We start from the raw sequence: 25,025 nt of genomic DNA on the forward strand, positions 1-25,025 counted from the left end.
TGAGTACATTTTTTTTTAATAAAGATATAATTACAAAAAGGGGTAAAATCAGTTCAGGAAAAGGCAAATTTTAATAGATCATTTAGACGTCTAACATAATAGCACATCCATTTTGAATACTATTACTTAAAGCCTGGCGGAAGGAACAAAATTTTGCATCATAATTAGAAAACTCACAATACAAGTTGCCAAAAACAAAAACACAGTTGTTTGAAAATAAATACGCTCCATGCCAAATAGTACAAAATGAAAATCAAGAGTCTCTTCTCATATGAAAAGTTCCTTTTAACTCCCCCCCCCCCTCACTTTTGTATTGTGTCCTTTAATTGATGTGAGCTTCTACATTCAAGGATTGCTGAGCTGTTCTGACTTTGTGCTGTTCAGAGGAGGGAAAAAGTCAACTGTTAACATGGGTCACAATTTAATGCCATTCTCTGCTCATTTAAAAACAGTAAGGGTTGCATTGCTCACATTATAAATTCTTTAATAGCTATTGGCACTGATTTATTGTCATCCATAATGGATAACAGATGCATAAGTAACACTTCAAAGTTAATGGCTGTTCTGAAACAGGCACATTATAGGATGGCCACAATTTACTTACCCTTTGGTATCTGCTTTCTCACCACTGCTGTCCTTGGATTTATCTTCCTCTTTAATGTCTAAAAATAATTAAAAGCAGCAGGTTTATATAAATTTCAAATGACAACTGTTGACAACTGTTTAGGGAAGTTTTTAATCTGTGATATTTTAATGTATTTTAATATTTGTTGTAAGCCTCCCAGAGTGGCTGGGGGGACCTGGCCAGATGGGTGGGATACAAATAATAAAATTATTATTATTATTATTATTATTATTATTATTATTGACTAACTGTTAACAAATTACAATGAAAATGAACACTGATAGAAGAATCTGAATGAAGCTGCACCTTTGCCAGTTCTTTCAAAACAGGTGTGTGGAATCTTTGGCCCGCCACATGCTGCTGAACTACAACTACTGGCCATGCTGACTGAGGCTGATGGGAGTTGTAGTTTAACAACACCTGGAAGGTGAAAGGTTTTAAACAAAGAATGAATATTTTAAAAGGGTTAAACTAGAGATATTCTCAGAAAGATAAACATTCCAACCAACAGCCTAATCCAGAAATGCACAACTTAGATTCAAACTAAAGCAGGCATGTCCAAAGTCCGTTTCGAGGGCCTAATCCAAACCGCCAGTCGGTTTAATCCGGCCCCTGTGGCAGTTTATTTCCTGTGGTAAAATCCTCAACAACTTCAATCCTAAAAAAAGCTGAACAGCTTTGGGGTAAACAAATCTGGCCCTCTTTGAAAAAAGTTTGGACACCACTGAAAACCAACAGTTATGGACCATGGCATGTGAGCTGTTTGATGCCCCAACTGTTTTTGCAGAATAATGAATACAGTGGTACCTTGGTTCCCAAACGGCTTAGTTGTCGAATAAATCAGCTCCCAAATGCCACAAACCTGGAAGTAAGTGTTCTGGTTTGCGAACGTTTTTTGGAAGCCAAACGTCTGACGCTCAGCTTCCGACTGAGTGCAGGAAACTCCTGCAGCCAATCAGAAGCCACACCTTGGTTTTCGAACCGTTCTGGGAGTCAAACGGACTCCAGGAACAAGTTCGAGAACCAAGGTACCACTGTATAACAAATATGGGTAGTTTACCACCATAAATTAAGTAGGTCTGACCTAACCTCAACAATATTTAGTTGGAAGCAAACCCCATTACTTTCATAACTTGTTTTCAGGAGAGTATGACATGCTTAGGAATATAGCCTACAAGGAAAGTAAAAGAAAGAAAAAATACTGATTTAGACTTTTACCTGCTTTTTTATCTTCTGTTTCTTTCTTGTCTTCTTCTAGTCGGGCTTTCTTTGCTCCTTTCTTGTGATCTGCAACATTTCTGCGTCCACCTTCCCCTTCATCTTCAGAATCAGAAAATTCTTCATCACAGGCTATTCGCTTATCTGATGCACGAACTAGAAGTAAGGGAATAGGATTAGAAAACAGATTCCTCCAAGATCACCTCCTTGTGTGTTCCATTTCTCTCACCATGAGAAGGCAAAAAATAAATAAAAGTTATTTCGTGACAACAACTCTTCCCTGCAATTTGAATCAGTAAAGGAAGTCCTGCTGCATTGATCATAACCATAATGAAAACTTTCCATATGACAGCAAAGTTGTGTTAAGAAAGACATTCTACACTACAGTGAGTGGGTGGGGAATGAACTCACAATGGGGTTGCAGTTTCAATAGTGTATTGGTGATAAGTGCAACGTGTATTCTAGCTCTTATTCAGGCCTGAAGCAAAATTTGCCGCTTATTTGCCAAAAGATGCAGTAGAAATAGCGTGTATTACTGACATGAAATTTCAACATATAAGCAGCATCAGTCCTCATTCACAGATAAACAGGATATAAAGTCCAAAGTAGAAGCTACTATTGAAAAATAGCACCTGTAGTGTCAACCTGACTCAGTTATTCCCTTCCTGGAAACTAAGTAAAAATCAGAATTTCTAGGCTAATTCAAATGCTCAGAAATGTCTCGTGATTTTATTGAACTGGTCCAATATGTAAGGCCCTTGTATCTAATTTGTGCCCTTAAACAGGTACAAGGCAAACATTTGCTGAATGAGAATGGGAGGCAGTTTTTGCCAATTCCCCCTCCATCCTGCAGCCCCCAGTGCCCACTTCCCAAATCTGCTCTAGAGAGTCCCTAATGCTTCAGAATCATTTTTTAGTAGGACTGGGGACCATTGGGGAAATAGGCAAAAATCACATTCTCTGTCTTGTTAGCAGAAACCTCTTCTGAAGCAAAAGTGATAGAACCAATTAAAAAGCTTAGTGTAAAATCTAAGAACTATGACAAAAATGGCACAGCAAATTATATAAGTTCATATGATTTCAAGATTGGCTTTAAAAATTAAGTGGCTTCCCCTTGGTTGCCAGTTGTGTTTATTCCCCAGGCTTTCTGTCTTCATGTCCTGATACATAATTGCTGTCTTCCTCACAAAGCACTAAAGCCAATTTGTTTCTGGATGGTCATTTTAGATGTCCATCTGACTTATTGGGGCACTTCTGTTCCACCTTCTTTAGTATTACTTTTTCAACAATCCACCCAGTATTAATGTTAGCCCATTCTTACTAGAAATACGTTTGTCTGGATCTTCGCCATCTTCATCACCACTGTCTTCATGAACAGCATCTTCAGGAATAGCCTGCATCTGTACACCTGGGGCATGGGGCAACATGCGCAAGTTCTCAAACAAACGCTGTCTGCAAGGCAAGTAATCCAGGGAAAAGTTGTTATGAGACAACTTTCTTCTCAATAGGTTGGGAGTTTCTTAGTTCTCTTCCTCACAAAAATACCCAGCTGCCTAGTAATGGTAGGAAAATAAGGTGAAAAGTTACATAGCAAGAGGACTAGGGGCAATTTTCTTGAAAAAGGCAAGCCATGGTGTCCAAAGGAAATACATGTGTTAGACAGAACATCTATGGTCAGAGGTGCACACATTTAAAAAATACTAACTCTCAGAACATACAGCTGGCATTCAAGCTCAATGCAACCATAATGACATTAAGCAACATATAGTGATAATTTGATCATGTTTCCTGCATTTCTGCTGACAAAAGAGCTTACTGAGACTTAATAGCTCTTTTGCAAAAATAAAAAAATGATTTTAACAATGTGTACCAAATTTTGAAAGATAAAAAGGTTTTCCTTTCCCAACCATTAAGCACTGAGAGCTATAGCCATCTAAGCCATGCTCGGAGTAGATCTAATGAAATCATACTTAAGTCTATTAATATTAATGGGTCTACTCTGAGTATGACATAGTTGGATACAACCCTGAAACATTAAAATACAGGTTTGGGTTTATCCAACCATGTCCCTCCAGCAACAGAATATAATTTGATCAAGCAAAGGCTTCCATCAGAAGAATGAGGTTTGGGGGTTTTTCCTGCTTTTTTCCTGCCCCAGAAATCTGCTCCATAAGGTTGGCCTAGCTTTTAGAACGACATGGGAGGTGGCACAGGAGGCTGCAGGGAGAACTTGTGAAAAGTGCCTCTCCCCCTTCCATTGACAGAAGCATTCACTGATCAGAGAGCCTTTCTTCAACAGAGGGACACTAACTGAATACAGTCTTTGACTTACTAGTTTCACCTGTTGGCTTTTAAAGCAGTAATTCTGCTATTTCAAGAGCCCAGGACCTTTTAACCCCTCCATTTCCCTGCTTCATATTGAGCATAAAAAAGAAAATGGATCCTTACCCACTGCAAAGATTTAGATTGTTAAATTATTTATGTGTTTTATGGCATTAATACTCACTTAATCTTCTCCATATATTCTGGGGTATTCTGGTTTGTCATATTTGAAGGGCTAATATGCAGCTTGAAATCTGGTCCAAAATACTCAAAGTAGTCATTGTATGGCAATTCTGTTAAAACAAAATCAAGTAATAATAGCTTCTTAAAACAGCCTTCTTGCTCTTCAGATTATAGTGGTCAGATATGATAGTATGCATTTTTTTATGTTTGAAAGCATAGCTTTTGTTTTCTTCTACTAAATGCTGAAAAAAGAATAAATTCAACTTGATGGACAAAAGGAATGCAATGCAGCATATGGCAGCTCTCAAATATTTAATAGACATTCAAAATTATTTTCTGATCCAGAATAAAAACATTAGGAAGAATCTGAATTCTAAGGAAGAAAGAACATTTTTTTCAAGATTAAATGTGCTACAGTTATCTTTTATAACAGAAATCTAGACGCTCCACCGTGGTATAAAAATGAAGCCTCCTTTTGTTTCTGTGATTGTAAGTTGCTTTACACTTATGGTGATAGGTAGGTAATTAGTAACAACAACAACAACAACAACAACAACTTACTGGCGTATTTCACACACCATGAATTACTAGTATGTTGAAGATGTAGAAAATCTGATGTTTATTAAAGTTTAAATGATTGTATGGTTTAATGAAATAGAGGAAACAAGCTTAACTTTAGGTTGTCATGAAACCAGGCTTCGCTTCCTCAAAGCAGACAATCAGTAAGCCATAAATAAATCTTCACTTTCTGGTTGTGGTTTGTTTGGAGAGAAACCAACATGAGTCCAGGGTTCACATTCACTACAAGCCAGACTCTGACTTGCTTCTTCCCTTGCACAGCACAATCAGGAGCTGGGAGGAGCAAAGCTCTTGTGCGTTTAAAACCATGGCTTATTTAAACAGTAGTTTAAAATAAAATAAACTATGTTGAAAATAACACACTGTGTTTAAATAAAACACACCAAATACACTTACTCATTTATACAATCTATAAAAGGTCCACGCAGATTTCTATGCATCTCATTAATGCTTTCTAAAACATCTGTGTTCACCCATCTAGGTAAGCCATTCGAAGCTACCAAGAGTCTGGTTAATGAGCCAGAAACCACATGAGTTAAGACAGATATCCTGCTTCTTAATGATTCAACCATTAGCAAAATCCCCTGTAGATCAAAGAATGGTTATGCTGTAAGACAAGTCTTTTCTGTCAGTCTCCAATCCTCTGTAGCAGGTTGGCATAGGCTCTATGGCAAGATACACTGTACTGCAATACAGTGGTACCTCGGGTTACATATGCTTCAGGTTATAGACTCCGCTAACCCAGAAATAATGCTTCAGGTTGAGAACTTTGCTTCAGGATAAGAACAGAAATCGTGCTCTGGCGGCGCAGCAGCAGTGGGAGGTCCCATTAGCTAAAGTGGTGCTTCAGGTTAAGAACAGTTTCAGGTTAAGAACGGACCTCCGGAACGAATTAAGTACTTAACCAGAGGTACCACTGTACATATATTTGCAGTTACAGAATACTAACAGTTCAATTAATGCACTTTTAAGTCCACTGATTTGAGTGAGAAAGATTTAGCATGTGCTTAGCACCACTAAAATCAGGGAGACTTTGCTTGGACTATGCTCTGACAGTGTCACGTATTCTTTCTTTGTACTCATTTCTTTGCTTTAACACCCCACACTAAATCAGCAACCGACACCACATTTTACAAAATTTCTATGTTCTGCCTAGTTATTCATCACTATTTCCAGGCTGTATATTTCAAAGAAAAAATAATTTGACATTATCTGGTAAATAATGGTTGTCTCATTCAGGACTTCGGGTATCAATCTAGACCTGAATGACATGGGGAAGATGCCAGATACAAAGGGTATCATTTGCATATCCTATGAATTCAAACACATTGCTAAAGGCAATCACCCTGGCCACTGAAACAGGGGATCTGATGACTAAGGCAAGCTAAAGTTTAAGTCACATTTTATTCTTCATATGGAGACAACTTAAACCCTGGTGCAACCTGCGATACTCCTTAGAACAGTGTCTCCTAAACCCTTTCTCCCAATGAACTACTTCATGAGGGACTTTGTGGACCACTTAATGATTTTTCTGCTTGTTGTAGCAATTGTAATACACTGTGCTACGTAATGTATGACTTTTCATGTATTTTTACAGACATGCTCTAGACCACTTGAATGAAGTTCATGGACCACAGTTTGGGAAACCCTGCCTCCAAGTATTTACCATTAGGGATTTCACAATCTAAGGCAACAGCAGTCTCATAGGTCCAACATCGAGCAACATTCCGTATGGTATATCCACCTCCTCCAAGCATCAGAAGAGGCAAGTTGAAAGTCTTCACAACTTCTACACATTTAGCATGTCCTTAAAAAACAAACAAACCATAAAGACATACAGTTATATTCATTTCAAGATTACACAATTAAGTTCTGTATACAGAAACATCAGCTCTAGAAAAACAAGCTTAAACACAACTGAAAGATGCAAGAACAAAAAAAAAAAAACCAGAATAGGATAAGGTATCATATCAATTTTGGAATCTGATCTTCTGTTTATGGCACTGAGTTACACAAGTGTTTTTGGGTTTTTTTTTGCAAGAGTCATAAAGGCAAACAGATCCACACTCAGTTTAATAATTCTTGCAATCTATTCATAAATTGAATGCATTTAATACATTACTGATCTAATTAAAGTAAAATATTGACCATATTGTATCACACATTATGCCATATTTAATAGCTTATTCACATAAACATCACTGAATTTCTACATGTGATGTCTGCCTACTAAGATCTAAACTTATTTCCTAAAATCACACAAAACTGAAGCACTGCAAATGAAGTCATCGACATGGAACATCTTTTTCGCATCTTCCTTTAGATGTACTATGGTCAAAAGGGTGCATACTTGACAGTCACCAGTGTGTTTCTGTGTGGCCGGGGGGGGGGGGAGTCCCAGCATTAGATACAGCCCAGAGAGATGGCTGCAAGAGAACTAATACTAAAAATAAAAATTCCACTAAATCTGCATTCAGTACTTGTTTCCAAAACATATGTAACTGTGACTCTACAGGGATGTTTTGCTCTCTGACCTTTGACGGTAAGATTAAAACATCCCAGCCTGTCACCAGACAGTGAATCTGCCCCACACTGCAACACCACAGCACTAGGTTGGTACATCTCCATGACTTTGGAAATAATCTGTAAAGAAGCAAAAATCATGGTAAACCTATTATGCAGCCTCACAAAAGCATCTCTAAATATATATATATATGTATATCTAGAATATACTCACTGGCTTAAATATCTGACCATATGACTCATCATCTATTCCATCTCTCATTGGAAAGTTGACAGCATAGTATTTGCCTTTTCCAGCACCTATGTCCTATAACAGAACATGAAAACAAGAAAAAAAACAAAAATCACAAACTCCTATCAAAAGGCAATACACATTTGTTGTTTACCACTGGACCACTTGTGGCCAAGAGTGTTTGAAAGTAGTTTAGATGCTACCTAGACATTTGAAAAATATTGAGTATGAAATGAATACCAATACTGCATATATAAGAACTGTGCCAGATATTTATTATTTAAATTTATCTCATTCTTTTTCCCAAAGCAGCCCAGGGAAGCAAACAATACTTCAAGTTAAATCTTCAGATAAAGCATTAAATCTTCAGATAAAACATTTGTTTGATCAGTGCAGTAGAAGAAATCAGTGCACAAGGAAGTATGTCCAAAAGAACAGAAGGATGACATGTGAAAATACAGAAGAATCAGACCCAAAAGTATAATTTGGATTTTATGACTTTATTGAATCTCACCAAAGTATGGTTTTAGAATCATTGCAGGGGTTTAAATAGGGTAGCACCAAGAGTGGGGATGGCATAAAACAGAAACATATGGGTAGATTGGCTTTAAAAGACAACCAGTTACCTGGGGATGGGGAGTAATATCATGGGTCTGCTGTGTCAGTTCCGTAAAATCACATGTTATTATATCTACAAGAAATGTGCCAAAATTCACTAAGTGAAACACATGAAGTTTATTCCTTTTTGTACCAGCTTCAACATTCATGATTTAACCAAACAGAATACAGGACCTTCGACGTCTGTTTAGTACACCAGTAGCTAAAAAGACATATTGTTTCCAGTTTGAATATATTCTTCATATTTACTAATAGGAAGTTACAATGTTGTTCTACGGGGAAGCACAATTATTGTACCTTAAGGATAAATGAATATTTTGTGACAGAAGCTTTCATGGTCCACTTCAGGTGCATGAAGTTTTATACAGTTTGGCTACAAGAATTGTGCTAGTACAGGGCAACAGTCTTCTTTGTTTTTTGAGGTACAGTACAAAGTACACTGCAGCAGTTCCTTCAGTACAAGCTTTATATATCTAAACAGTAGCAGATTTTTAAAGCGATACAATGAAAATGTTTCTTATACAAACAACCTCTTTCCAGAAGTGTCAAATCAAGTGAGGAGCTCTAACTTGTTATGGAGTCACTTTTTATCACCATGTGTCCTTCCTTACTATTTCACAACAAGAAGCAAAACTGTGAAATGCATTGAGGCTCAGGACCGCAATACCTCAAGGACCGCCTTTTCCCATATGAACCTACCTGAACCCCGAGATCATCACCTGAGGACCTTCTTTGTGTGCCTTCTTGCCATGAGGCTGGCAACACGAGGCAGGCCTTTACTGCAGTGACTACCCATTTGTGGAATGCTCTCCCTGGGGAGGGTTGGATGGCACTATCATTATACACCTTTAGGTGCCAGGTAAAAATGCTCCTCTTCAACCAGGCCTTTGGCTGATTAACAACTTATATACCCCTTTTAAATGTGTTTATTTGTTTGTGGTTGCTGCTTTTTGTTCTTGTTTTATTATGTATTTTGTGTTTTTATAGTGTATTTTTATGTTGTGAACAACCCTGAGATCTATGAATGAAGGGCAGTATGCAAATTTAATAAATAAATAAACAAAATGCTATTAAGAGAATCTCATACAATGGTTTTATCTAGACACAGCTGAATTAACACGCAGTGCTCTTAGCGTACATTGTAACATACACAAAAGGCATGTAAGCAACTTAAGCTTACTTTCTTGTATTATACAGTACATTATTATAGTTATTATATTATATATTGCATGATAGACAGGACACCCACAATGTTCCAAGTAAACAAAATAAAAAAGTCTTGGAAAATATGGGAATCAGACAAATATATTCCTATTTAGCTGAGATATTAATGTCAAAATTAACTGAATTTGCCTTCTGGACAGACTATTAAGGCTATCTGGAGACTAGGTTTAATAAGAAATTAAACCTTCATGTATTTGACAGGTGAAAAGCCTGGTTTAAGGTCTGTGCTTCTGCTCTTTTGAGGCCTGCATTTAGCATGAAGCAACAGTACCATCTTGTGGCCAATCAGGTTGAGATATAAAAGCTGTCTCCAACCTAGCACATTTAATTTCTATTGAAAAAAGAAAGAAATACCACAGCTAGCAACAACAGAAATGGTTACTATGGATTATATTATGCAAAGGAATTTTTAATGAACAACTTTGTGTGATCATGCAAATGCAAGCATCTCTACTATAGTAATGTTCTAGATAAGTTTCAACTATGATTACTGGTGATTTTTTAATGACATTTTAGTAACTATTAGCAAGCTGGGCAGGGGTTTTTTCAGCTATTTTGACGTTTTGTATGATACCTATCTTACTCATCACTGATATGCTTGAAAGTATTTTTGCCCACTCCCAGAATGGTTTATAGATCAAAATAAAATGACACAGGCTTACCCTGTTTCTCCTAAAATAAGACATGGCCATAAAATAAGCCATAGCAGGATTTCTATGCATTTGCAAAATATAAGCCGTTCCCCAAAAATAAGCCATACCCCGAAAATAAGCCATAGTGACGTGGTACCTCCCATTAAAACAGCCTGGAGAGGCATGGCTATGCAGCGTACCGATGTGACACGGTTAAAATAAGACATCCCCTGAAAATAAGCCATACTGTGTTTTGTTGAGCGAAAAAAAATTATAAGACGGTGTCTTATTTTAGGAGAAACACGGTACAATCTAAAAAGCACAAAAAGGAAAAAGAGATGGAAGAGGGAAGAAGAAACTCAGATCTACTCTTGAAGATAGTTTTTAGATTAGCAAAATGGATGTCAGATATAAAATGACAAGAAAAAAGTTACCCTAGTTACCAAAATGGTCATTCATTCCAATGTTGCAGTACTATGCCACTCAGGGGCAACACACATTGTTTACATAATAGCCCAATGAGTGTAGGAAAAAAATACTGTAATTAAGATGAAAAAGACACCATATATAGAATCGGATTCATCAAGTTAAGAGTTAGCCTTTTTTCACCCTGATCAATTCAAAGTGTCCTTCAGAAGGAAGGATAAAAACTAATTAAATTAAAATTGTTAACTTGATAACCAGGCTTAAATATAACATTTGCAAGATGCTACTTTAATCAAATGGTAACCTCATATCTGAACTTACTCTCAAATCGCCTGTGCCAGGGAAATATTCACCATATTTATGGAATGATACTGTCATTACACGATCTGTTGTGTAAAATGCTTCTTCAACGCCATCACCGTGATGGATATCAATATCAATGTACAATACTCTTTGGTGGTATCTGGAGGGAGAGGGGAGGGAGAGAGAGACTTTACTTGAGCAGTACCAATAAAACTCACTACTTACCTTTCAAGAAGTTTATCTGGTGCCAGATTTATCCCCAGACAAAATCAGATATATAAAGCAGCATGACTACATATATACAGAACTGTTCTCCCTTTTCCAATATAATGCTTAAAACTATGTGAATAATAACACAGTATCAAGAACCAGGAAGGTAAGTGTGTATAGTCGTACTGACAGCTCATTAATAAACATAAAATTATCTGCAAATTACACTTGTTTAGCTCCCGGAGAGGGACCAAATTAGGGTACCTTTGATGCACCAGACTACTGCTCATGCATCAACAATGTCCCCCCAGAAACCCCCAAAGCCTGAATCCCCTCACTATTTGCCCTGGGCAAGGCTTCAGATGGAACAATAATTCTGCTGCTTTATTTGGTCCTGATGCTTGCTCTCCAGCCAGAATCTGGATTGATCAGTAAGCTATTTAGAACAAAAAGGGTTTTGTGATTTACATCATGCGTGCACACACATACGAACACACATAATTTAATTTAAAACGACCAAGGAACAACGATCACTAGTCCTCTGGTAAATATATAAGATTAAGCCAATACACAGCCTATATTTTTAACATTTCTAGAAGACAAGTTGTGCATATAGCACCAACATGAACTTACTTTAGTAATTCCAGAATGGCAAGCACAATATCATTGACATAGCAGAAACCTGATGCCTCTGACTTCTTGGCATGATGAAGTCCTCCAGCCCAATTAACAGCCATGTCTGTTTGTTGTCTGTTTAATTTTACTGCTCCAGCTAAAGAACCATTGTGGAGAAAAATGCAGGTAAGGAATGAAAAAGGTAGACAGTATGTCTTGCCAAAAAGAAGAAAAGTGAGAGAGAGCTTCAATGCAAGACATTGTGGTACAGCCTGGATTTTAATTATTTTTAGGCACTTCTACAGTTGGATATGGGGCGCAGGTGGCGCTGTGGGTTAAACCACAGAGCCTAGGGCTTGCTGATCAGAAGGTCAGTGGTTCGAATCCCCACGACGGGGTGAGCTCCCGTTCCTCGGTCCCAACTCCTGCCAACCTAGCAGTTCAAAAGCACGTCAAAGTGCAAGTAGATAAACAGGTACCACTCCGGCGGGAAGGTAAATGGTGTTTCCGCACGCTACTCTGGCTCGCCAGAAAGCGGCATATTCATGCTGGCCACATGACCCGGAAGCTGTACGCCAGCTCCCTCGGCCAGTAAAGCGAGATGAGCGCTGCAACCTCAATGTCGTCCGCGACTGGACCTAAGAGTCCTGGGTTCCTTTACCTTTACAGTTGGATATACCAATTCATGCAGCAGAATGAACTACTAATTTGTAATGGGAGATGCTGAAAGATAAAAGGCCCAACTAGTCCAGCATTCTGTTCTCACATTGACTAACCAGATGTCTAGGGCATGGATAGGCAAACTAAGGCCCAGGGGCCGGATCCGGCCCAATCACCTTCTAAATCCAGTCTGTGGACGGTCTGGGAATCAGTGTGTTTTTACATGAGTAGAATGTGTCCTTTTATTTAAAACGCATCTCTGGGTTATTTGTGGGGCCTGCCTGGTGTTTTTACATGAGTAGAATGTGTGCTTTTATTTAATATGCATCTCTGGGTTATTTGTGGGGCATGGGAATTCGTTCATCCCCCCCCCCAAAAAAAATATAGTCCGCCCCCCACAAGGTCAGAGGGACAGTGGACCAGCTCCCCGCTGAAAAAGTTTGCTGACCCCTGGTCTAGGGGAAGCAGAGAAGCAGGACATGAGTGCATTAAACTTCTCTGACTCATGACCCCCAGCTACTGGCATTCAGGCGCATATGGACTCTGATACTGGAGGTAGTGCATATCCATCATGCCTAGTAGCTACTGATAGCAACATTTTCTTTTAATTAAACATTTCACTTTATATTTCTATTAAATTCTTTCTCCCTCATTGATTTCCACAAGAGCTATAAAAGTTGTCTCATGGGTAATGTTTGAAAAAAACAGGTACAGCCTTTTAAAAATTAACAACTCCAGGGAAACATTAGGATATACTTACCCACAGAGCCTCCTGTTGACAGCTGACAGAACTCAAACAGCCCATCAAACACAGGACAGTCTTCCCCCACGTTAACTATACAAGACAAGTTTTATTTATCCTTAAATGTATTATTACGTAAGTGTGTATATAATCTTTTTTTTTAAAAAAAAAGTATAGCATGCTGGTCAATGGACTAAACATTATCAAATGTTCAATGAAAAAAGAACACCTCTGCATTGGTAGCATTATCTCAAATGTGGCCACACCATAGGTTTCAATACTTTTTTACAAAACGTATTTCACTGTTTGTTAATCATTCAATTTGCTGATGTTGAGTGTGTGTGTGTGTGTGTGTGTGTGTATTTTTCTAAAAAAATAATGCTAAATGTCTATTACTTGACCAGTGACATGTATCAAATAATTTTTGATCCATTAAATGCCCAACACTATCTTTAAAATGAAAACCAAAACCTTAGAACAGAGGTATTTTTCAAAACTTAACCTAACCATTACCACAGATGTGAAACTTGGTACACACATTTTTTGTCAATTAAGTATATTTAAATATGCTTTTATGGATTCAGAGCAGTTTGTAGCTGACTGTATGCCTAAATTTACAGCACCACTATATGTCAAATTATGGCTTAAAAGGTTTCAGCAAAAGGACAATTACCAATTAAGATACTATAGGTGGTCTAAACTGAGCAAATAGTTATCCAACTAGTAAAATGCAATTCTCTTGCAAGTTATGCTGTCATTTAGAATTCATAATGGAAATCAATGTTCAGAAATCGAAGAAAGTACAAGTTTATTGAAAAGATAAATATTACAGCTTTTCTTCATGCTATCTAATGTTCTAAATTTTGGGACAGAAAATTACACTAGTTTAATTTAATACATGTGGCACACCTGTTACTATGGTCCAATTCAGATATATAGCTTTGAAACTAGAGAATGAAATTAGAAGCTGATTTCCACCTCTGGTGTAAAAGCTAACTATGGTTAGCAGTAACTATCCCCTAAGAAGAAAAGGGAGACGTGTGCAACTCCTAGGGAAAGAATCATGTGCAATATGACTCAGTTATCAAACTATGGTTTGGTAACTGGGCAGCATTACATCTAAACAAGCCTGAATGTTATAACCATTATAGCCAACAACTAACAACTCAAAATGATTAAACATCATATAGACAGGGTTCTGCACGTTACAGTAAAATAGATAATATAATACTTTCCATCTTAACAGATCAAGTTCCCAAAACAAGGTGGGAAACTGAGGGAAACTAGTTAGTTTAGCAATAGACTTACATCTTTGCATTTGTTTGCTATATTCAGACATATTGTCAGGTCTAATTGAGCGAAGAAATTTTATGTACTCATCGCTGTGGTATTTCGTCATTTCTTCTGCTGTAGCTTTGTGAGGCCGCTGGAAAAGAAACAGACTGAATTTGATCTGAGACAGAAGAAAAAGCAGTAGTATTTCAAGTACTTTACTTCAAACAGATTTGATCAGGTTAAGCTGAAACTTGCTGAAATATTTTAAAATATTTCAGCTTTGGCTCAACAACACATTATAAACAGAAAACACTTTATTGTATATATTTTACTGTAACCATATCATGTTTTCCATCCAGGAGATATCTGAACACCAAATGCTTGTGAATTTTGTTTCCTTATATGGCATTTTCACAGGTACTCATAGGTTTCATAGAATTGTAGGGACCCTGAGGATCATTTAGTCCAACCCCCTGCAATGCAGGGATATACAGCTCTCCTATATGGGGATTAAACCTGCAACCTTGGCATTATCAGCACCACACTCTAACCATCTGACCCAGGCTGAGTTTGTGTTCTTCTTTGGAAGAAAAATGTTACATCAGAATCAGCCAGAGGATTTTCTACAACAAAGAAAGTGTTGAAGTGAATTCTTAGGAATCTTAGGAAAATATAGTCTCTTCAGTGCTCATCAACTTTCAAGTGACCAAACTGTAAATGTATACTCACATAAATTTCCATTTTTCTGTACAAGCCATAATTTAGCAACAAGTTATGTGTCATGCGAATCCTGTGAGGCTTCATTGGGTGCCCCTGTCCATAATAATAGTTCCCAATATCACCTAAAAGAAAGCAAAAGAGTCATGCTTGAAAATGTAATGATCACTTTTTCTGGCTTTACTTAACTAAGTTCACTCTCTAGAACAGGGATTCACAATACAATCACTAGTCATAATGGCAGGCTGCTTTGGTGACTATTCCTTCAGTAAGACTGTGCCCTCCCTTTGCATCTCAAAGGATGTAGGGAAGAACCATACAGTTACCTTGTTTTGCAGCTAGGAACCGTTCTGGACGCCCGGTCGCTAGCCGAAAAGGACGCAGGGCAAAGCACCGTGTCTACACATGCATGTGGAGCGATTTGTGGTGCTGTGCATGCATGAGAAGCAAACCTGGCAGTAACCCATTCTGGTACTTCCGGGTTTGCTGCGGACGTTCGCCAGAATGGACGCTAGACAAGGCGGACGTTCGTGGAGGTATTACTGTAGTTGGTGATTATAACAAATGATGGTTTCTTAACGCAATCTACAGCTACACAGGTGCTCTAAGACACGTTTCACATTTCCAGGCAAGACTCTCACATTCTTGCAATGGTCTCCTTCCCCTAATAGCACAAGGAAAGCTGATAAGTGATTATGTCTGATTTGCACATACAGGAAATGGATGGATATTAGACAGGGATTATTACTTGTCTTGGCAAACTGTTCATTATTTCACATATAAGGCAACTGTGCTTAAGAGAAATAAGAAATAAGAGAAATAAAAACTAGAAGTGCACTTCTGCAATTCACCAATAATCAGTTTTGCATTTCATCTCCTCGTTGCCTGGGGAAAGCAGCTAGGTGGGAAAAAACTCCACTACCTTTGCACCTTAATATGCGTTTTGTTTTTAAATATTAGCTGTCAGAGTTAAAGTTACACCATCTTCTCCATTTAGATAGGTCCTTTGTCTTTTAAATCAAATCATCTGAGTTGAATACAGATAGCTTCAGACTAGAACTTTACAATGAAATCACCTACTTTTGGAGGTATTAACAAGCCAAAATATAGCAACTGTCCTACCAAATCTGTTTCCTAGGTAAGTGAGGTTAGAATTTCAGTCTAAACACAGTATTACCTACCATCAGTGTGGGAAAATAATAAAAAAGAGCAACATCAAAAGATTCAACACATAACCACTACAAAAAAGATTTTGCATAAATTGAAGATTGGCTGCATGCAGAAATTGTACTAATATAAGGAATTCTGGTCACATACACTTAATCTAAAATCAACAAACAACTAAAGTCTTTTCTCCTTTTTTATAAGCTCTGCCTGGTTCTCAAGCTGCAAACATTTCAGGACAGGGATAAGCTGGCCATAGTAGTCCATGAGTTGGTAATACTACTTTCTAAAGTAGTATAGAGCAATGGATTCTGGGCACACTTCCACCAGGAGACAAGGACTATCTTGCCCAAGAAAGTGGCAAAAAAGCAACTCTCCTTTAAGCAGCACTCTACTTCTTGCAGACAAGGGAGAAGTTAAGCATCCCCATCCAATTTATTTGAAGAGAGCTTTTGAGTCGCCAACTCAAGTGCACCTGTACAGTGCTGTCCGAAGCACACCACAGATGAGGAACTTGTGGCATTGCTATCAGTGGAGCTATAAACACACAAACTTAAAAGAAAACAGAATAATCACTTAGAAAATAGAGGAGGAAATATACTGAGCTAAGTAATGTTATACCTGGAAAAATGATGCCTACACTTATATTTGGACTTCAGTTTAGAATCACAGAATCATAGAGCTGGAAGAGACCACAAGGGCCATCCAGTCCAACCCCCTGCCAAGCAGGAAATACCATCAAAGCATTCCTGACAGATGGCTGTCAAGCCTCCGCTTAAAGACCTCAAAAGAAGGAGACTCCACCACACTCCTTGGCAGCAAATTCCACTGTCGAACAGCTCTTACTGTCAGGAAGTTCTTCCTAATGTTTAGGTGGAATCTTCTTGTAGTTTGAATCCACTGCCCCATGTCTGCTTCTCTGAGGCAGCAGAAAACAACCTTTCTCCCTCCTCTATATGACATCCTTTTATATATTTGAACATGGCTATCATGTCACCCCTTAACCTTCTCTTCTCCAGGCTAAACATACCCAGCTCCCTAAGCCGTTCCTCATAAGGAATCGTTTCCAGGCCTTTGACCATTTGGTTGCCCTCCTCTGGACACGTTCCAGCTTGTCAGTATCCTTCTTGAACTGTGGTGCCCAGAACTGGACACAGTATTCCAGGTGAGGTCTGACCAGAGCGGAATACAGTGATACTATTACTTCCCTTGATCTAGATGCTATACTCCTATTGATGCAGCCCAGAATTGCATTGGCTTTTTTAGCTGCTGCATCACACTGTTGACTCATGTCAAGTTTATGGTCTACCAAGACTCCTAGATGCTTTTCACATGTACTGCTCTCAAGCCAGGTGTCACCCATCCTGTATTTGTGCCTTTCAATTTTTTTGCCCAAGTGTAGTACTTTACATTTCTCCCTGTTAAAATTCATCTTGTTTGCTTTGGCCCAGTTCTCTAATCTGTTAAGGTCATTTTGAAGTGTAATCCTGTCCTCTGGGGTGATAGCCACCCCTCCCAATTTGGTGTCATCTGCAAACTTGATCAGGATGCCCTCAAGCCCATCATCCAAGTCACTGATAAAGATGTTGAATAAGACTGGGCCCAAGAAAGAACCCTGTGGCACCCCACTAGTCACTTCTCTCCAGGATGAAGAGGAGCCGTTAATGAGTACCCTTTGGGTTCGGTCAGTCAGCCAGTTACAAATCCACTGAATGGTAGCATTGTCTAGCCTGCATTTGACCAGCTTCTTTACAAGAATATCATGGGGCACCTTGTCAAAGGCCTTGCTGAAATCAAGATAGGCTACATCCACAGCGTTCCCTTCATCTACCAGGCTTGTAATTCTGTCAAAAAATGAGATCAGATTGGTCTGACATGACTTATTTTTCTGAAACCCATGCTGACTTTTAGTGATCACAGCGTTCCTTTCTAGGTGCTCACAGACTGTTTGCTTAATGATCTGCTCTAGAATCTTTCTTGGTATTGATGTCAGGCAGACTGGGCGGTACCGGTAATTGTTTGGGTCTTCTCTTTCCCCCTTTTTGAAAATAGTTTAATATCTGAAATCAAATATTTGGACTTCCGTTTAACAAGATTAGTGACAAACACAACAATTGAACACATTATTTAATGTATGAAAATCAGGATGCATTCTCCATGTATTCTTACAAAGTACTGGACACACAAGATTTTAACACTATCTTTCGCCTATAAAAACCAAATCTCAGTTCACAAATAGCTCTCCCTACTAAGGACTATTTTCTCCTCTGTTGAAAACTAAACAAAGAAGAGTGAGCAACAAAGAAGGCTGCTGCAACCACCATTCTGCCTTTCTTGGCAGCATTTTAGAAATTTATACTAGGCTGAAAAGCTTCTGTCTCTGCAAAGCAGATTAACTGCACTAGTCAAACTTTGAAATGCACAGCTATCTACCCCAAAACTGTCCATTCAGAGTGTGCAAAGTACTGAGTATATCCTTTCTTCACCCAGCTCCCACTGAGCATAACTATCAGATTCCCCAATTCTATCCATTCTCTCAGTGAAAAGAATCACTTAAATGGTGGTTATATATTTAATATGATCCAAGCATATTTGCTTAAGAATCATTTCCCAAGTAGATGCATTTAGGACTGAAATCCTATTCTAATTATTATAGCTAGCATATTGATGGCAAGACAGAATCTCAAACTAGGATGTGCTCTCCCAAGCCCACATTCTGAGCATGTTCATACTCCCGTCTCAGGGAAATGTGAAAGTATGATGATTCGTAATAGTATTAATGTTCTTTGTTTCTGAATGTGAAATTTTTATTGTATTTTTGATAATAGCTGGGGGTTTTTTCTGTTGATATGAAGTGGAAGATAAATTAAAATAATTTATTCTGAAATAATTTATTTTCTGAAACCCATGCTGACTTTTAGTGATCACAGCGTTCCTTTCTAGGTGCTCACAGACTGTTTGCTTAATGATCTGCTCTAGAATCTTTCTTGGTATTGATGTCAGGCAGACTGGGCGGTACCGGTAATTGTTTGGGTCTTCTCTTTCCCCCTTTTTGAAAATAGTTTAATATCTGAAATCAAATATTTGGACTTCCGTTTAACAAGATTAGTGACAAACACAACAATTGAACACATTATTTAATGTATGAAAATCAGGATGCATTCTCCATGTATTCTTACAAAGTACTGGACACACAAGATTTTAACACTATCTTTCGCCTATAAAAACCAAATCTCAGTTCACAAATAGCTCTCCCTACTAAGGACTATTTTCTCCTCTGTTGAAAACTAAACAAAGAAGAGTGAGCAACAAAGAAGGCTGCTGCAACCACCATTCTGCCTTTCTTGGCAGCATTTTAGAAATTTATACTAGGCTGAAAAGCTTCTGTCTCTGCAAAGCAGATTAACTGCACTAGTCAAACTTTGAAATGCACAGCTATCTACCCCAAAACTGTCCATTCAGAGTGTGCAAAGTACTGAGTATATCCTTTCTTCACCCAGCTCCCACTGAGCATAACTATCAGATTCCCCAATTCTATCCATTCTCTCAGTGAAAAGAATCACTTAAATGGTGGTTATATATTTAATATGATCCAAGCATATTTGCTTAAGAATCATTTCCCAAGTAGATGCATTTAGGACTGAAATCCTATTCTAATTATTATAGCTAGCATATTGATGGCAAGACAGAATCTCAAACTAGGATGTGCTCTCCCAAGCCCACATTCTGAGCATGTTCATACTCCCGTCTCAGGGAAATGTGAAAGTATGATGATTCGTAATAGTATTAATGTTCTTTGTTTCTGAATGTGAAATTTTTATTGTATTTTTGATAATAGCTGGGGGGTTTTTTCTGTTGATATGAAGTGGAAGATAAATTAAAATAAATAATAAACATAAAATATGTAACAAATTTATTAACAATTAAAATTAATTTAATAACTGCAGAGGTAGCAAGGTACTGAAACCCAGCAACTGGGGCTTGGGGGCTGAAAGGGAAAAACTACTGCCCTCATTCACTACTTCTGGGTTTCCTGGAAGCATCCGCTGATATTGTACCCCAGGATGCTACAATATGTAACTTTTTAAACTGACCCTGCAGTGTTCATTAAGAACTTTAAAATGAGCTTATGAAGACACAATAATTAAATTAAAAGGCTGAAAGCAAGCATGTTTTAATTGTCTGTGCCCAAGAAAGGTTTTAAATGGCTAACTGTTTCAAGTTTTTACCTTTTTATTTTTAATCCTCCATCCCTCTAGTGAAAGTGCCAGCTGCAAAAGTGAAGCTAACATATGCTGCCATGTGAGAGGAATGAAGTGAATGCATTCTGATAAGAAGCCAGGGGACTCAGGCGTAAAGCAAAGACTGTAATTTTTTGAAGAATAAGAATTATTAATAAGACCAAGAATACTCAGTATGGCAAAAATACAGTTAGATACCCCATTTACTGTTGGCATCGTGCAGCAACTGCTGTGTGTGCAACTGAAAGAGCTCAGAGCTGGTGATGCATAAATTAGTGAATGAAAATGGACCAGAGAAAAATAAGGCTAAAGGCGGCACAGAACCTTTGGGAAATAATATTGATGGCGGACTACCAAAACAGGAGTGGAATGGTAAAACTGAAGCAGTAGATGGTGAAATGGAGAGGACCCTCCAAATAGGTGCCTGGAGGAGTGAAACAGTCCAATGGTTCTTATCATTAATGGTGGAATTATGAAGTTGGAAGAGTGGAATGCAACCATGGATGGAGAGATTAAGAAATATTCTGGGTTGGCAGAGATAGAGCTGAGAAAGGATTCTGTATACATTTTGAGTGAATGAAGAGAGGAAAACGATCAAGCCTCTTGTAACACTTCTGGAAAAAGAATGGAAGAAGTGATTGTGAAAAGAATCTCTTTGTTCTAAATCAGATGGAAAATCACAGCTGACAGGAAATAAGACTGGAATATATGGAACTGGGTGTGAATTGATGAATATACAATGTGGAAATAACTATGGATTGCTGTTTTGATGACCACAGCGAATAGACTCCTGTGTAAATGAAGACGGAGGATTTATTGTTTTTCAACACTGGAGGCAAAGTTGTTTTGCTGGACTGGAGGAAGACTATTGTTGACATTTATTGATATTAATAACTGGAGAAGCCCTTTTAGGCTTCTTGTGTGGAAGGAAAAATGGATGAACTTGAGATGCCTAGATTTGAAGACTGGGAAAATATCACCTAGCAGAAGGAGGAACAGCTGGATATCATCTTGGAGTAAATATTTTGCATATTTTGCATATTTATATGCATAACTGTCGGAGAATTGGAAGCCCTTTTTATTTCTTCATTTTTTATTTTTTTATTTTTATATAAAATGCAATTTTTTTATATTTATGCAAATAATGAGCCCTAATAATTTCATGAGATCACCCTAATTAATCCCAGCAAACATATTTCTGCACAATAACGAATCTATTTGTGAGGTAGTAATCTTTTCTGTGTACTTGATTTCATCTTAAAATAACTGCAGCCAGTTTTAAACTTGCCTGCTGATGTGTGACCAATAATTGCCCCCAATGTATAATGAATGGCGTTTCCCCGTTCCTCAATGTTGAGCTATCCAGATTTTGTAGTCATTAAAAAACTGCAGATTAATTCAACCCTCCTACTCAATTCAGCTGACATCACCACCACCAGATCCAGTGGGATCAACATCTCTAGGAGGTCCCTAACATTTTTGAATTGAGAAAAACTGTGTATCCCTGCAAGTGTATATTGTCTACCTTACTAGAGCCACAGTGCCAACAAATAAAGGATGTGTTTGAAAAAAACATTTCTGGAGTCTCCAATGCAAGATGCCACCTAGCAAACATTTTAAAGGTAATTTTGTGTTAAATCGATGTGAAAATGCACCTATATGATGAGTGAGCAGGAAAAATCAGAGTGACACTATCACTAGTTCTTTAAACAGCACCCATAGGCAAATATTCTACCAGAAATAGGTAACATTCACAACTTTCAAGTCTTTATCAACATACAAGTTAAGTAATCTAGAACAATCCTAAATTCCAATGCAAAAAACTCAAGATTGCACACATGCTAGACAAGAGATTTGTTGCTTTAAAAAAATCCAATATATTCAAGTTTTGAGAATCAATATACGTACTTTAGGAAAAAATTACAAGTGACATTAGTTTTTTGGTAAAGGTAAAGGGAGCCCTGACCATTAGGTCCAGTCGCAGATAAGACTGGGGTTGCGGCGCTCATCTCACTTTACTGGCCGAGGGAGCTGGCATACAGCTTCCGGGTCATGTTGGCCAGCATGACTAAAGCCGCTTCTGGCGAGCTAGAGCAGTGCATGGAAACACCGTTTACCTTCCTGCCAGAACGGTACCTATTTGTCTACTTGGACTTCGTGCTTTCGAACTGCTAGGTTGGCAGGAGCAGGGACTGAACAATGGGAGCTCACCTCATCACGGGGATTCGAACCACCAACCTTCTGATCGGCAAGCCCTAGGCTCTGTGGTTTAACCCACAGCACCACATGCGTCCCTTAGTTTTTTGAAGAATGGTAAAAATACAACAACCTCTTGGTTTTTCTGTCTCTGTCTCTCACACACAATAGGCTGGATGCTTCAATTTCTTGTATTATTTTCAATAGATGCATGTTCTGCTGTCTATTTGTTGATAGCCTGGTGAAGCAGAAATAAAGTTCCCCTACAATGTCCTTACATCTGCAGTTTGTAAGTCTAAGAGCAAATAAACTGAGAATAAAACTTAACAGCTGAAACATGCAACCTATTTTTTGCTAAAGAAGTGGTTGAGAAATAAAGTCTTGCTTTAAATTAGTGGTTGCTTTTACTTAAGTGCCCAGGAAGATGCACTCTGTTCAAAACATTTACATGTTGCATTTGAAGTTTAATACAGTGGTACACTGGTTTTCGAACATCTCGGAAGCTGAACGTTTCGGTTTACGAATGCCGAAAACCTGGAAATAAATGCTTGTTTTCGAACATGCCTCAGAAGTCAAATGGCTTCCACTGAGTCCCCCCCCCCCCAATTTTCTCTATTAAATTTGCAGACTGCCCTTTGTGCCTCGGTTTTTGAACGTTTCCTGAACGGTCTTCCAAAACCGAGGTACCACTACAAATGTTTGCCTTATACAGTCATACCTCTGGTTGCGATTGCTACGTGTTGTGTGTTTTCAGGTTATGGACGCCCCGAACCCGAAGTACTGGAACGGGTTACTTCCGGGTTTCGCGCATAAGCGCCGAATTACGTCACACGCGTGCGCAGACACGGTGCTGCGGGTTACGGATGCTGCAGGTTGCAAACGTGCCTCTCGCATGGATCACATTCACAACCTGAGCGTCCACTGTACCCATGGGCCATCCCGCACCCGCATTGTGCTTCTTGATGGCTGTAGTACAGTAATTCATTTTTATTAAATTTAACATAGAAGAGTAGAATCGTCACTTTTCTACATAATTGCCACTCCACTACATAATTTTAAATCTTTACCATTCTTTTGGCTACCATGGTTTAGTATAACAGTGTTCAAAATAATACGCCAATTAAATAATCCAGAATATAAACCCCTAACTGCAATTAAAATAACAATTTCCTGTATTAGTGATGGGGTTCCAATGGATGGTGGGGACAACCTGTATTCACCAGGGTGAGGTGTTTAAGAAAGATGCTCTATGGAGCTATGAGAATGCGGTGGGGCTCAGTGAAGAGCTCTCAGCTTTGGCCAGAGCGTGCCAGTCTCGCACCTTCTTTCAGGGATTCAACGTTGAGGCCTTAAGATTTTCAACGCAACGCAGTTACTTGCGCGCGCAAGTCCCACTACTGGTTCACAGCTCGAAGTACGCTTAGCAGGATCCACCCCACCTCTCAAAATGGGGACCCTTCCCAGGAGGTTTGTTGCTAGGCCGAGCTGGGCGCACACCCCTCACCCCCTTTTGCAAAGCGTTCGTTAGTAGACGCGCGCGGGTTTCGAATGAGGCGAAAATGTTCCCCCCAGTACAAAAATTAAAGGGGGGGGGGTGTAGATGCGGTTTAAGAAACCAGGGGCTCAGCACCTTCCTTCCAACCCAGATGCAGCCCCTGCAGACACAATGGGTAAAAGCAAGAGGGGAGGGACAGGGGGGAGGGCAGGAGAGGCGGCGCGTGCGCCGGAACGAGAAGGCGCGCGAGGACAGCCGAAGGGCTGCCGAGGGGGCTGGGGCGCGCGAGGACGGAGCCAACGAACATTCCCAACGGCGAAATAAGCGCGGTCTGGAGGGGAAGGCGCGCGGAGACAAACAGCTGCTCTTGCTCCCACGCACCCCAACCGACACACAAAACACAACAAAAACCGGCGCCGTGCCCCGCCCCCCTCACCGTCATAGTAGTAACAGACTTTCTTCTTGCCGCCTCCCTGGCTATACGCCATGAGACTTGTCTGAGGGGAAACCCGGGGCCGGGCGAGACTAGGCTTGAAGGGGCCGGGATTTACGTCGACGGTGGCGGCGGCAGCAACAGCAGCAGCAGCAGGGACGCCAGAGCCGGGCCAGCCTCAGGAAGACCCGGTCCCGCCTCTTCCAGCAGCGACTGGTGCCACCCGGAGGAACCACCCTGAAACGGGGAGAGGAGGGAGAAAATGCTCTAGCGCCCCCCCCCCTTTCGCAGTCACGGAAGCTCTGTTTCGGTTTTGAACCGCTCTGTAACGCGTCGCCCCGTTCCCTTGGGTGCTTCGGATTGTAAATTGCTAAGGCTAATGGGAGGAAACG

General features: G+C 39.3%; 1 protein-coding gene across 1 annotated transcript; it reads right to left on the reverse strand.

The window, feature by feature from the left end:
- HDAC2 (histone deacetylase 2) lies at positions 1-24,824 on the reverse strand. Its single transcript, XM_033143633.1, has 14 exons — positions 24,637-24,824; positions 15,117-15,229; positions 14,421-14,538; positions 13,131-13,205; positions 11,729-11,867; positions 10,904-11,045; positions 7,665-7,757; positions 7,462-7,570; positions 6,594-6,734; positions 4,350-4,458; positions 3,165-3,295; positions 1,844-1,999; positions 605-662; positions 1-376 (listed from the first exon to the last, which is right to left on the reverse strand). Exons 1-14 carry the CDS (start codon positions 24,686-24,688, stop codon positions 346-348), a joined length of 1,467 nt encoding a protein of 488 aa, XP_032999524.1. The 5' UTR covers positions 24,689-24,824; the 3' UTR covers positions 1-345.
- Positions 24,825-25,025: the final 201 nt, after the last annotated feature.

This window comes from Lacerta agilis, chromosome 3 (assembly GCF_009819535.1).
Source record: "Lacerta agilis isolate rLacAgi1 chromosome 3, rLacAgi1.pri, whole genome shotgun sequence".
Taxonomy (NCBI): domain Eukaryota; kingdom Metazoa; phylum Chordata; class Lepidosauria; order Squamata; family Lacertidae; genus Lacerta; species Lacerta agilis.

Bases quoted from the DNA above. Each gene is read 5' to 3' on its own strand.
- HDAC2 (XM_033143633.1), bottom strand. From the start codon at position 24,688: ATGGCGTATAGCCAGGGAGGCGGCAAGAAGAAAGTCTGTTACTACTAT. The intron at 14,539-15,116 runs GTGAGTATACAT...TTTCTTTTCCAG, and splicing joins ACAGAAAAATGGAAATTTAT to CGGCCTCACAAAGCTACAGC. The intron at 7,758-10,903 runs GTAAGTTCAGAT...GTTCTGTTATAG, and splicing joins CTGGCACAGGCGATTTGAGA to GACATAGGTGCTGGAAAAGG.